The sequence below is a fragment of the Lithobates pipiens genome, unplaced genomic scaffold (assembly GCF_037356315.1).
Source record: "Lithobates pipiens isolate NorthernLeopardFrog02 unplaced genomic scaffold, aLitPip1_a1.2 Scaffold_27, whole genome shotgun sequence".
Classification (NCBI taxonomy): Eukaryota; Metazoa; Chordata; class Amphibia; order Anura; family Ranidae; genus Lithobates; species Lithobates pipiens.
This window is the reverse complement of record NW_027507788.1, coordinates 230,214,321-230,228,197: the sequence shown is the minus strand read 5'-3', so window position 1 is coordinate 230,228,197 and position 13,877 is coordinate 230,214,321. Positions and strand designations below refer to the sequence as shown.

The window sequence follows — 13,877 nt, the reverse complement described above, 5'->3', positions numbered from 1 at the left end:
GTATAATAATAATAATAATATATAAATCTTGTATAGTAATATATAAATCCTGTATAATAATAATAATATTATATAAATCCTGTATAATAATAATAATATTTACATCCTGTATAATAATAATAATATATAAATCCTGTATAATAATAATAATATTTACATCCTGTATAATAATAATATATCAATCCTGTATAATAATAATAATATTTACACCCTTTATAATAATAATAATATTTACACCCTGTATAATAATAATAATAATAATAATAATAATATATAAATCTTGTATAGTAATATATAAATCTTGTATAATAATAATAATAATAATAATAATAATATATAAATCCTGTATAATAATACTATATAAATCCTGTATAATAATAATAATAATATATAAATCCTGTATAATAATAATAATATTTACATCCTGTATAATAATAATAATATATAAATCCTGTATTATAATAATAATAATAATAATATTTACATCCTGTATAATAATAATAATAATATATAAATCCTGTATAATAATAATAATATTTACATCCTGTATAATAACAATAATATTAATATATAAATCCTATATAATAATAATAATATATAAATCCTGTATAATAATAATAATATTTACATCCTGTATAATAATAATATATAAATCCTGTATAATAATAATATTTACATCCTGTATTATAATAATAATAATAATAATAATAATATATAAATCCTGTATAATAATAATAATAATATTTACATCCTGTATAATAATAATAATAATATATAAATCCTGTATTATAATAGTAATAATAATAATATATAAATCCTGTATAATAATAATAATATTTATATCCTGTATAATAATAATAATATATAAATCCTGTATTATAAGAAGAATAATAATAATAATATTTACATCCTGTATAATAATAATAATATATAAATCTTGTATAGTAATATATAAATCCTGTATAATAATAATAATAATAATAATATACAAATCCTGTATAATAATAATAATATAGATCCTATATAATAATAATTCTCTGTATTGACTAATCAATTCATACAAATGATTGTATTGCATTTTATGAGAGAGAAGAGAGATCAGCAATGACTTCCTCGGAGCCCAGACACCTGCAACCGTCTCTTTTACCAAATCATTGACACATACGACACCTAGAGGATTGTTGGGGGTATTGCAGCCTTAACAGGTTCCGCTCTCACTTCTGTCAATGAAGCATTTCAGCTATGGGCCTTCTGATTGGCTAATAGCTTTGTCATTACCTAATTTTACAAAATAATACATATATTGTTTTTTCAGTACAAACAAGGCTTTCTCCCGGTAATATTGTGTAATAAAAAAGGAGATGACGAGGACCAAAGTGATTATTTGGGCTGACCAGGGTTACTAAGGAGTTAAATATACATTGTTATATATGGTTATTGAACTAGAGAAGTTACAATGAAGCAATAATAACATTGTATAATAATAATAATAATAATAATATTGTATAATAATAATAATAATAATAATAATAATAACATTGTATAATAATAATAATAATAATAATAATAACATTGTATAATAATAATAATAATAATAATAATAATAACATTGTATAATAATAATAATAATAATAATAATAATAACATTGTATAATAATAATAATAATAATAATAATAACATTGTATAATAATAATAATAATAATAATAATAATAATAACATTGTATAATAATAATAATAATAATAATAATAATAACATTGTATAATAATAATAATAATAATAATAATAACATTGTATAATAATAATAATAATAATAATAATAATAATAACAACATTGTATAATAATATCATTATATGATAATAATAATAATCATAGGCGTGCACAAGGGGTGTGCCAGGTGTGCCTGGGCACACCCTAATCCTGGAGTTAGCAAGCCATCAATGGTGGGCAGGTGACAGGTAAGTCCTTACTTGCCGACCCCCAGAACCTGGGCAGGAGAGGCGGCTGGAGTGGCAATGAATGAACTGATCTGTATTTTCTTCTGCAGCAGCTGAAAGTCGGCTTCTCCTCCTCCTCCTCTCACCGACATTCATCTCCCCCGGGAGGAAAATACAGGGGATTGGTACCAATGTATGCCACCCCTCATGTCCCAGTTCATTTTCTTTCTGTTGGCCCCCCCCCCATTGATTAGGATGGCGAGGGGGGAAGAGGTCGGTTAATATGTCACAAAGGTGTATGTGATGTGACGGAGCTTTGAGGTGCCCCCCTAATAAGAGGCCACGCCCCCTATAATAATAATAACATTGTATCTTTTCCTGCACTGCAGATGCGGCTCGGAGTCGGGGGTAACAATTGTCACCATTTTTTATCCTTTTAACAAAAGGAATAGAACTATCACTACAATTGCTCGAACCCCCCTCCCCCTCACCTCCCCCCTCCCCTCCCCCCCTTCATAACGTTATAATTGTTCCCATTTCCTGCACAGCTTTTACTGGAAACAAATGTCCATAAAAAATGATCAATGACGTTTCAGGATCGAAATGAAACGCGTTGGTAGTTCTGCTTTAGAACCCAATTCCGGGCAAATGTGTTTTTTTTTAAAAAGGCGGAGAAGGGAAAGGAGCCGGGTCAGGATTTTATCACATCCTGATTGGGGAGATTTTACCGACTTCCGACAGGTGCGGGAACCCCCGACCTGGGAAACTTCATCCAGTGGGGGGGGGGGGGGGGGGGGGATTTAAAGGACAATTTGCCATTAGATTGTGTTTTAATGAATCCCTCCCTTTGAGTCCCCCCCACCTGGGATAATACCCCCCTCTGAGTCCCCCCACCTGGGATAATACCCTCCTCTGTGTCCCCCACCTGGGATAATACCCTCCTCTGTGTCCCCCCACCTGGGATAATACCCTCCTCTGAGTCCCCCCACCTGGGATAATACCCTCCTCTGAGTCCCCCCCCCTGGGATAATACCCTCCTCTGAGTCCCCCCACCTGGGATAATACCCTCCTCTGAGTCCCCCCACCTGGGATAATACCCTCCTCTGAGTCCCCCCACCTGGGATAATACCCTCCTCTGAGTCCCCCCACCTGGGATAATACCCTCCTCTGAGTCCCCCCACCTGGGATAATACCCCCCTCTGAGTCCCCCCATCTGGGATAATACCCCCTCTGAGTCCCCCCACCTGGGATAATACCCCCCTCTGAGTCCCCCCACCTGGGATAATACCCTCCTCTGAGTCCCCCCACCTGGGATAATACCCCCCTCTGAGTCCCCCCATCTGGGATAATACCCCCCCCCGAGTCCCCCCACCTTGGATAATACTCCCGAGTACCCCCACCATGGATAATACTCCCGAGTACCCCCACCTTGGATAATACCCCCCCTCCGATATAGCAATCTTTCCTGGGACATGGTTCTGGCCCTCTCCTCCATAGACGGTGCATGTGATCTGTGGCCCCTCCCATTCATTCCTATGGGGGAGTTGTAGTCCGGCCTCTGAGGAACACGTGGAGTACAGCTATAGGGATGAATGGGGAGCGGTGCACAGCATGAAGGGGGTCCGGCTGGCACCAGAGGGAAGATCAACGAATTTGTGAGAAGAGTATTTATTATACCAGACGGCCACACTCGGGGGGGGGGGGGGAGGGATTTACTAAAGGTGAAGTTTCCTTTAAAACTCCTTTACAATATAAGAACAGTAAAGCGGAGTTCCGCCTTAATTTTTAACCCCAGCCCCCATCGTTTCTGATCGCTGTGTCATTCGGCTGCATTCACACTTCTGCGTAGGGGGGGGGGGTTGTGCATTTCTCTAGAGGGGAGAGGGGTTGTGCGTTTCTCTGGCGGGGGAGGAGGGGTTGTGCGTTTCTCTGGCGGGGGAGGAGGGGTTGTGCGTTTCTCTGGCGGGGGAGGGGGGGTTGTGCGTTTCTCTGGCGGGGGAGGGGGGTTGTGTGTTTCTCTGGCGGGGGAGGGGGGTTGTGTGTTTCTCTGGCGGGGGAGGGGGGGTTGTGTGTTTCTCTGGCGGGGGAGGGGGGGTTGTGCGTTTCTCTGGCGGGGGAGGGGGGTTGTGTGTTTCTCTGGCGGGGGAGGGGGGTTGTGCGTTTCTCTGGGGGGAGGGGGGGTTGTGAGTTTCTCTGGCGGGGGAGGGGGGGTTGTGTGTTTTTATGCACAATTTTGGGGCGGTTTTATGAGCGGCTTACACGTTTTTTTATACCGAGTTTTGAGCTTTGCCATTTTTTTATTAGCCAATAGAGGAAACTAGAATCTGTTGCATCATTTGTTGCTGGGTAGTTTAGCTTTCTCTAGCTTTTCCGTGTTCTAATTTTATTTATTTTATTATTATGATTATTATCAATAATTTATTATTATCATTATTATTTTTTTCGCTAGGGTAAGGGGTTAGAGTTAAGGTTAGGTTAGGGTTGGAGTTGGAATTAGGGGTTAAGGTTATTTAGTTATTTTTTATTTTTTGTTAGGGTGTTATTAATACTACTACTAATAATAATAATACATGAATAAATAAATGTAAAATAAATACACAAATGAAAATAATCATAAATAAATGATAAATAAATTCAATTGATGAATACTAAGTAATAAAAAATAAATAAATATAATTAAAAAATAATAAATAACTAAACACCCTAAACCTAACAAAATAAATAATAAATTATTATTAGTATTTTGTTTCGGTTTGGGAGTATATGTATTATTATTATTATTATTATTATTATTATTATTATTATTAATAATAATAATAATAATAAAAATAATAATAATTAAAAAAATAAGGTTAGGGGTTGATTAATATTTATTTATGTATTAATACATAATAAAAATAACAATGATAATAATAATAATAAATGAGTAAATAAATGTAAAATAAATACAAAAACAACTAAAAATAATGATGAATAAATGATAAATACATTCAATAAATGAATACTAAGAAATAAAGATAATTGTAAAAAATAATAATAAATAACTAAACACCCTAACACAAAATAAATACATAAATTATTATTATTATTAGTATTTTTTTTTGTTTGGGTTTAGGTGCTTAAATATTATTATTATTAGTATTTTTTTAAGGTTGAGGTCGATTAGAATTTATTTATGTATCATTGCATATTATTATAGTTTTATATATATATAATTTATGAGAATGCTTATTTATTTATCATTTATTTATTCATATATTATTGCCATTTCATTTTTTCATTTTTTTATTTGAGCAGAAAATCACACAAAAACACACACGACAAAACGTGCAAATGCGCACAAAAACGCGCTAATGGTGCAATTCCATTAATTTCTATGGGAATAAAAACGTGCCAAAAACGGTCCCATCTGCCCGATTCGAGCAACAAAAAAAGCTCCAGAACTTTTTTGAGCTTCAGCCGTTTTTGGCGTCAGGCGTTTTTGGCATCAGGCGTCGGGTGTTTTTGGTGTCGGGTGTTTTTGGCGTCAGGTGTTTTTGGCATCAGGTGTTTTTGGCGACAGGTGTTTTTGGCGTCAGGCGTTTGGCGTCAGGTGTTTTTGGCGTCAGGCGTTTGGCGTCAGGTGTTTTTGGCGTCAGGCGTTTGGCGTCCGGTGTTTTTGGCATCAGGCGTTTGGCGTCAGACGTTTGGCGTCAGGTGTTTTTGGCGTCGGGTGTTTTTGGCATCAGGTGTTTTTGGCGTCAGGTGTTTTTGTTGTCAGGCGTTTGGCGTCAGGTGTTTTTGGCATCAGACGTTTGGCGTCAGGTGTTTTTGGCGTCAGGTGTTTTTGGCGTCAGGTGTTTTTGGCGTCAGGCGTTTGGCGTCAGGTGTTTTTGGCGTCAGGTGTTTTTGGCGTCAGGTGTTTTTGGCGTCAGGCGTTTGGCGTCAGGTGTTTTTGGCATCAGGTGTTTTTGGCGTCAGGCGTTTGGCGTCAGGTGTTTTTGGCATCAGGTGTTTTTGGCGTCAGGCGTTTGGCGTCAGACGTTTGGCGTCAGGTGTTTTTGGCGTCGGGTGTTTTTGGCATCAGGTGTTTTTGGCGTCAGGTGTTTTTGGCTGCAGGTGTTTTTGGCGTCAGGCGTTTGGCGTCAGGTGTTTTTGGCATCAGGTGTTTTTGGCGTCAGGCGTTTGGCGTCAGACGTTTGGCGTCAGGTGTTTTTGGCATCAGGTGTTTTTGGCGTCAGGTGTTTTTGGCTGCAGGCGTTTGGCGTCAGGTGTTTTTGGCATCAGGTGTTTTTGGCGTCAGGCGTTTGGCGTCAGGTGTTTTTGGCATCAGGCGTTTGGCGTCAGACGTTTGGCGTCAGGTGTTTTTGGCGTCAGGCGTTTGGCGTCAGGTGTTTTTGGCGTCAGGCGTTTTTGGCGTCAGGCGGCCTGGAGTGGAGATGTGATCCGTCTTCATTGGGAATAATTTTTTTTTTTTCTCCTCCACAGTTTTGGGGCTTTGGGCTTCCAGCTACAAAATGCTGAGGTGTGAATGGGGCCTTTTATCTGAAGGATTAGTATCTGTCGGGTTAATGAAGACCTCCACTTCCTGCAATGAATATCAAGGAGGGGGGGAACATCACCAGGACCCCGCGATAGGGTAGTATGTCAGTTTATCATAAATGGTAAAATCGCTTGCAGCCCGGTGGCAGGGCCGTCTTTAATACTGATTGGACTCTGGGCAAATCAAAAATGTTCTTGCCCCCCCTCCCCATGCAATTTAGCTCTCCACCTGCTCTGAGACGTACAATAAATAGCAGCTACACTTAAAATCAGTTTACTGTATCAGATCAGGCAGCAATTGCGATTGGTTGCCAGTGGTTACAACAAATCATTACTGCTTACTGACTGGTTGCTAGAGGTTACAGTGTATCATTACCGCTCACTGACTGGTTGCTAGAGGTTACAGTGTATCATTACCGCTCACTGACTAGTTGCTAGAGGTTACAGTGTATCATTACCGCTCACTGACTGGTTGCTAGAGGTTACAGCAAATGATTTCTGCTTGTTAATTGGTTGCTAGAGATTACTGTACAGTAATACTGCTCACTGATTGGTTGTTAGAGGTTACAGTACATCATCTCCTCACTGCAGGGGGCATGATGTACATATGAACGTTGCCTTTATTTACATATCACTGTCGCCGGCCAATGGCTATTTACATATGAATTCTGGTAATTTACATGTAAACACAGGGTCTGCAGGTGAGTCATCTGTACACTGTAATAGGGCAGAGCTGGGCAACATTAGTAGCAGCACTTCACACTGAGATATCAGGACACAGCACTGGACTAAAACTTCATGGGCCAAGGGAATTTAAACTGGGATAGTTGGCAAGTATGAGGCAGCTGCTTTGGGCCCCACAACAATGACAGGGCCCAGGACAGCTGCCCCTTTTGCCCTGCCTTAAAGATGTCCCTGCCCGGTGGCCCAGAGCAGACACCAGAGGTGGATGGACACAGTGTAGAGCCAACTGCTTCCTTCCTCAGTCTCAGTCACATTGCTACGAGTGGAATATATCAAGAGGTAGAATCACAACCAGCAATGATTGGCCTTTTATTGCCCCTCTTGGTTTACGTATATCACAAGCTTCACTTGATGTCCCCGAAAAGCCACCATTATCCCAACACAGATAGGGCATGGGGGGGGGGGGGGGGGGTCATCAAAGAATGGTGGTCACTGTATATATACCACTTAGTCCAGCAACTGTCCCATGTGGAAAAAAAAACACGGGTTCTTCACAAAGTTCCCACACGTTTTTTGAACTCTAGTAAATATAAAAAAGTGCAGAAACTTTTTGAGGACCCCTCATACATATAAAATACTACTGGTAACGGAAGCGCCCTCTAAATAGGTTATACCGTATATATATTGCACAGGCCCAAATTTTGATGCAAGATTTGTTCTGTACTCAACTGGAATTTTCTTTAAATAAATATGTCGCTTTTTTTTATACAAAGTCAATTTTGACCATTTCGAATGGTTAAAGTACCGATATAGTCCTGATGTAGGCGCTATGAGCAATGGAATGTACAAATGTGTTATAAGGGATGATCATACCTTCCCCCGTGATATGGAGGCCGGACTATGATAATCAATTGACTCTCAAGTCCCTTTTAAATAATGTTTTGGTTTATATCACACCAAATTCTATTATTGGTGGAATCTTCTGTTTTAACATATTACACTCTCAAATACATTTTAAGCATAAATATTGCAATCTATATAATTATATATCTTTAATTCCTTACAGCAGGAACACAAGCTTCCACAACGCAATCAGCACTTACCATCAGTGCAAGCACTGCAACACATACGACAAACTCCACTACTCTAATGACTTCTCCCAGTTCTGCAGAAACAACTCACATGGAGACCTCTACAGGTGTAATGAGTTCCTATTCTGGGACACTTACCTCTCAGGGTGCCACTACTGGGATTACAAATTATAATACTTCATCTATTACTGTGACAACTAATGAGACTTTAGCACTTTCCACCCGGAGTCCAACATTGTCACCAGAGACAACCGACCACAACTCAGAACAGACCGACTCAACGCTTTCTGGGGTCACATTGAGTCGCAGTGACTCTTCAGTGTCAACTTCTGCGGTTACAAATGTTCTGAGCACTTCTCAGGATCTATCTACCTCATTACCCCTTTCGTCCGCATTCCAGTCTACGAAAAATAGTCACACTGAAAACGATACGACAAACACCATGTCTGTGAGCTCCACGTCCTCTACTCATCAAACCTCAGAGTCCTTCACTGCACTGAAAAGCTCACAATCAGTTGTACCAACAATGTCTCCAACAATGACCGACACAAGTCCTTCTAGTACATTGAAAGGTGATACATCTACTCTTTATCAGACATCTGAGGGATCAACTGTATCCAAATCATCTGCCTCTACTAAAGAAGTATCTCCATCAACTTCACCTCTTGTCCCTTCGCACACCCCCCCAACAACACAAACATCAACACTCCCCGAAACATCAAATTCATCTCCAACATCAGAAACTTCTCCATCAGCAGAACCAACACCCTCTGTGGGCACATCACAGATGTCGGCTGTGAGCTCCACATCTTCTACTCATCAACCATCAGAGTCCTCCACTCCATTAGAAAACACACAATCAGTTGTACCAACAATGTCTTCAACAATGACCGACACAAGTCCTTCTAGTACATTGAAAAGTGATACATCTACTCTTTATCAGACATCTGAGGGATCAACTGTATCCAAAGCATCTGCCACTACTGAAGAAGGGTCTTCATCAACTTCACCTCTTGTCCCATCGCACACCTCCCCAACAACACAAACATCAACACCCCCCGAAACATCACATTCATCTCCAACATCAGAAACTTCTCCATCAGCAGAACCAACACCCTCTGTGGGCACATCACAGACCATATCTATGAGCGCCTCATCCTCTACTCATCAACCATCAGAATCCTCCACTCCATTAGAAACCTCTCAATCAATTGTACCAACAATGTCTCCAACAATGACCGACACAAGTCCTTCAAGTACATTGAAAAGTGATACATCTACTCTTTATCAGACATCTGAGGGATCAACTGTATCCAAAGCATCTGCCTCTACTGAAGAAGGGTCTTCATCAACTTCACCTCTTGTCCCTTCGCACACCTCCCCAACAACACAAACATCAACACCCCCCGAAACATCACATTCATCTCCAACATCAGAAGTTTCTCCATCAGCAGAATCAACACCCTCTATGGGCACATCACAGACCATATCTATAAGCTCCACATCTTCTACTCATCAACCATCAGAATCCTCCACTGCACTGGAAACCTCAAAATCAATTAAACCAACAATGTCTCCAACAGTGACCGACACAAGTCCTTCGAGTACATTGAAAATGGAACCAACTACCATTCCTCAAACAACTGAGGCATCAATTTTATCTAAATCATCTGCTTTTACTGGAGAAGTATCTCCATCAACTTCACCTCTTGTTCCATCGCACACCTCCCCAACAACACAAACATCAACACCCCCCGAAACATCACATTCATCTCCAACATCAGAAGTTTCCCCATCAGCAGAACCAACATCCTCTTCCGCTATATCAGACACCATGTCTGTGAGCTCCACATCTTCTACTCATCAACCATCAGAGTCCTCCACTGTACTGAAAACCTCACAATCAATTGTACCAACAATGTCTCCAACAATGACCGACACAAGTCCTTTAAGTACATTGAAAAGTGATAAATCTACAGTTTTTACGACATCTCCCAAAACATCAAATTCATCTCCAACATCAGAAGGTTCTACATCAACAGAACCAACACCCTCTGTGGACACATCGAACAGCATGTCTGTGAGCTCCACATCCTCTACTCATCAACCATCAGAGTCCTCCACTGCACTAGAAAACACACAATCAATTGTTCCAACAATGTCTTCAACAATGACCGACACAAGTCCTTCGAGTACATTGAAAAGTGATACATCTACTGTTTATCAGACATCTGAGGGATCAACTGTACCCAAAGCATCTGCCTCTCCTGAAGAAGTATCTCCATCAACTTCACCTCTTGTTTCATCGCACACCTCCCCAACAACACAAACATCAACACCCCCCGAAACATCACATTCATCTCCAACATCAGAAACTTCTCCATCAGCAGAATCAACACCCTCTTCTGCTATATCAGACACAATAACTGTGAGCTCCACATCTTCTACTCATCAACCATCAGAATCCTCCACTGCACTGAAAACCTCACAATCAATTGTACCAACAATGTCTCCAACAATGACCGACACAAGTCCTTCTAGTACATTGAAAAGTGATAAATCTACAGTTTTTAAGACATCTCCCGAAACATCACATTCATCTCCAACATCAGAAGTTTCCCCTACAGCAGAATCAACACCCTCTGTGGGCACATCACAGACCATATCCATGAGCTCCACATCCTCTACTCATCAACCATCAGAATCCTCCACTGCACTAGAAAACACACAATCAATTGTTCCAACAATGTCTTCAACAATGACCGACACAAGTCCTTCGAGTACATTGAAAAGTGATACATCTACTGTTTATCAGACATCTGAGGGATCAACTGTACCCAAAGCATCTGCTTCTACTGAAGAAGGGTCTTCATCAACTTCACCTCTTGTTCCATCGCACACCTCCCCAACAACACAAACATCAACACCCCCCGAAACATCACATTCATCTCCAACATCAGAAGTTTCTCCATCAACAGAATCAACACCCTCTTCCACTATATCACACAGCATGTCTGTGAGCTCCACATCCTCAACTCATCAACCATCAGAGTCCTCCACTCCACTAGAAACCTCACAATCAATTGTTCCAACAATGTCTTCAACAATGACCGACACAAGTCCTTCGAGTACATTGAAAAGTGATACATCTACTGTTTATCAGACATCTGAGGAATCAACTCTACCCAAAGCATCTGCCTCTACTGAAGAAGTATCTCCATCAACTTCACCTCTTGTTCCATCGCACACCTCCCCAACAACACAAACATCGACACCCCCCGAAACATCACATTCATCTCCAACATCAGAAACTTCTCCATCAGCAGAACCAACATCCTCTGTGGGCTCATCACAGACCATATCTATGAGCTCCACATCCTCTACTCATCAACCATCAGAGTCCTCCACTGCATTAAAAACCTCAGAATCAATTGTAACAACAATGTCTTCAACAATGACCGACACAAGTCTTTCTAGTACATTGAAAAGTGATACATCTACTCTTCATCAGACATCTGAGAGATCAACTGTATCCAAATCATCTGCCTCTACTGAAGAAAGGTCTTCATCAACTTCACCTCTTGTTCCATCGCACACCTCCCCAACAACACAAACATCAACACCCCCCGAAACATCACATTCATCTCCAACATCAGAAGTTTCTCCATCAGCAGAACCAACACCCTCTGTGGGCACATCACAGACCATATCTATGAGCTCCACATCCTCTACTCATCAACCATCAGAATCCTCCACCGCATTGGAAACCTCAAAATCAATTGTATCAACAATGTCTTCAACAATGACCGACACAAGTCCTTCTAGTACATTGAAAAGTGATACATCTACTCTTTATCAGACATCTGAGGGATCAACTGTATCCAAAGCGTCTCCCTCTACTGAAGAAGTATCTCCATCAACTTCACCTCTTGTTCCATCGCACACCTCCCCAACAACACAAACATCAACACCCCCCGAAACATCACATTCATCTCCAACATCAGAAGTTTCTCCATCAGCAGAACCAACATCCTCTGTGGGCTCATCACAGACCATATCTATGAGCGCCCCATCCTCTACTCATCAACCAACAGAATCCTCGACTGCACTGAAAAGCTCACAATCAATTGTACCTACAATGTCTCCAACAGTGACTGACACAAGTCCTTCTAGTACATTGAAAAGTGATACATCTATTCTTTATCAGACATCTGAGGGGTCAACTGTATCCAAAGTGTCTCCCTCTACTGAAGAAACATCTCCATCAACTTCACCTCTTGTTCCATCGCACACCTCCCCAACAACACAAACATCAACACCCCCCGAAATATCACATTCATCTCCAACATCAGAAGTTTCCCCATCAGCAGAATCAACATACTCTGTGGGCACATCACACACGATGTCTATGAGCTCCACATCTTCTACTCATCAACCATCAGAGTCCTCCACTCCACTAGAAAACACACAATCAATTGTACCAACAATGTCTCCAACAATGACCGACACAAGTCCTTCTAGTACATTGAAAAGTGATACATCTACTCTTCATCAGACATCTGAGGGATCAACTCTACCCAAAGCATCTGCCTCTACTGAAGAAGTATCTCCATCAACTTCACCTCTTGTCTCATCGCACACCTCCCCAACAACACAAACATCAACACCCCCCGAAACATCACATTCATCTCCAACATCAGAAGTTTCTACATCAACAGAATCCACATCCTCTTCGGCTATATCACACAGCATGTCTGTGAGCTCTACGTCCTCTACTCATCAACCATCAGAGTCCTCCACTCCACTAGAAACCTCACAATCAATTGTACCAACAATGTCTTCAACAATGACCGACACAAGTCCTTCTAGTACATTGAAAAGTGATACATCTACTCTTTATCAGACATCTGAGGGATCAACTGTATCCAAAGCATCTGCCACTACTGAAGAAGGGTCTCCATCAACTTCACCTCTTGTTTCATCGCACACCTCCCCAACAACACAAACATCGACACCCCCCGAAACATCACATTCATCTCCAACATCAGAAGTTTCTCCATCAGCAGAACCAACACCCTCTGTGGGCACATCACAGACCATATCTATGAGCGCCCCATCCTCTACTCATCAACCATCAGAATCCTCGACTGCACTGAAAAGCTCACAATCAATTGTACCAACAATGTCTCCAACAATGACCGACACAAGTCCTTCTAGTACATTGAAAAGTGATACATCTACTGTTTATCAGACATCTGAGAGATCAACTGTATCCAAAGCATCTGCCTCTACTGAAGAAGGGTCTTCATCAACTTCACCTCTTGTTCCATCGCACACCTCCCCAACAACACAAACATCAACACCCCCCGTAACATCACATTCATCTCCAACATCAGAAGTTTCTCCATCAGCAGAATCAACACCCTCTGTGGGCACAACACACACGTTGGCTGTGAGCTCCACATCTTCTACTCATCAACCATCAGAGTCCTCCACTCCACTAGAAAACACACAATCAGTTGTACCAACAATGTCTTCAACAATGACTGACACAAGTCCTTCTAGTACATTGAAAAGTGATACATCTACTCTTTATCAGACATCTGAGGGATCAACTGTATCGAAAGCATCTGCCTCTACTGA

At 40.6% G+C, this 13,877-nt stretch overlaps 1 protein-coding gene across 1 annotated transcript in view; it reads left to right on the top strand.

Moving 5' to 3' along the window:
* The window catches only part of LOC143933035 (uncharacterized), a 48,224-nt gene extending 34,383 nt beyond the window's left edge, over window positions 1–13,841 (top strand). Inside the window, exons 2-3 of the mRNA XM_077455953.1 lie at window positions 8,213–13,789; window positions 13,834–13,841. Of these exons, the coding sequence (XP_077312079.1) occupies window positions 8,213–13,789; window positions 13,834–13,841 (5,585 nt within the window). The remainder of the gene's footprint in view (window positions 1–8,212; window positions 13,790–13,833) is intronic.
* The last annotated feature ends 36 nt before the right edge of the window (window positions 13,842–13,877 follow it).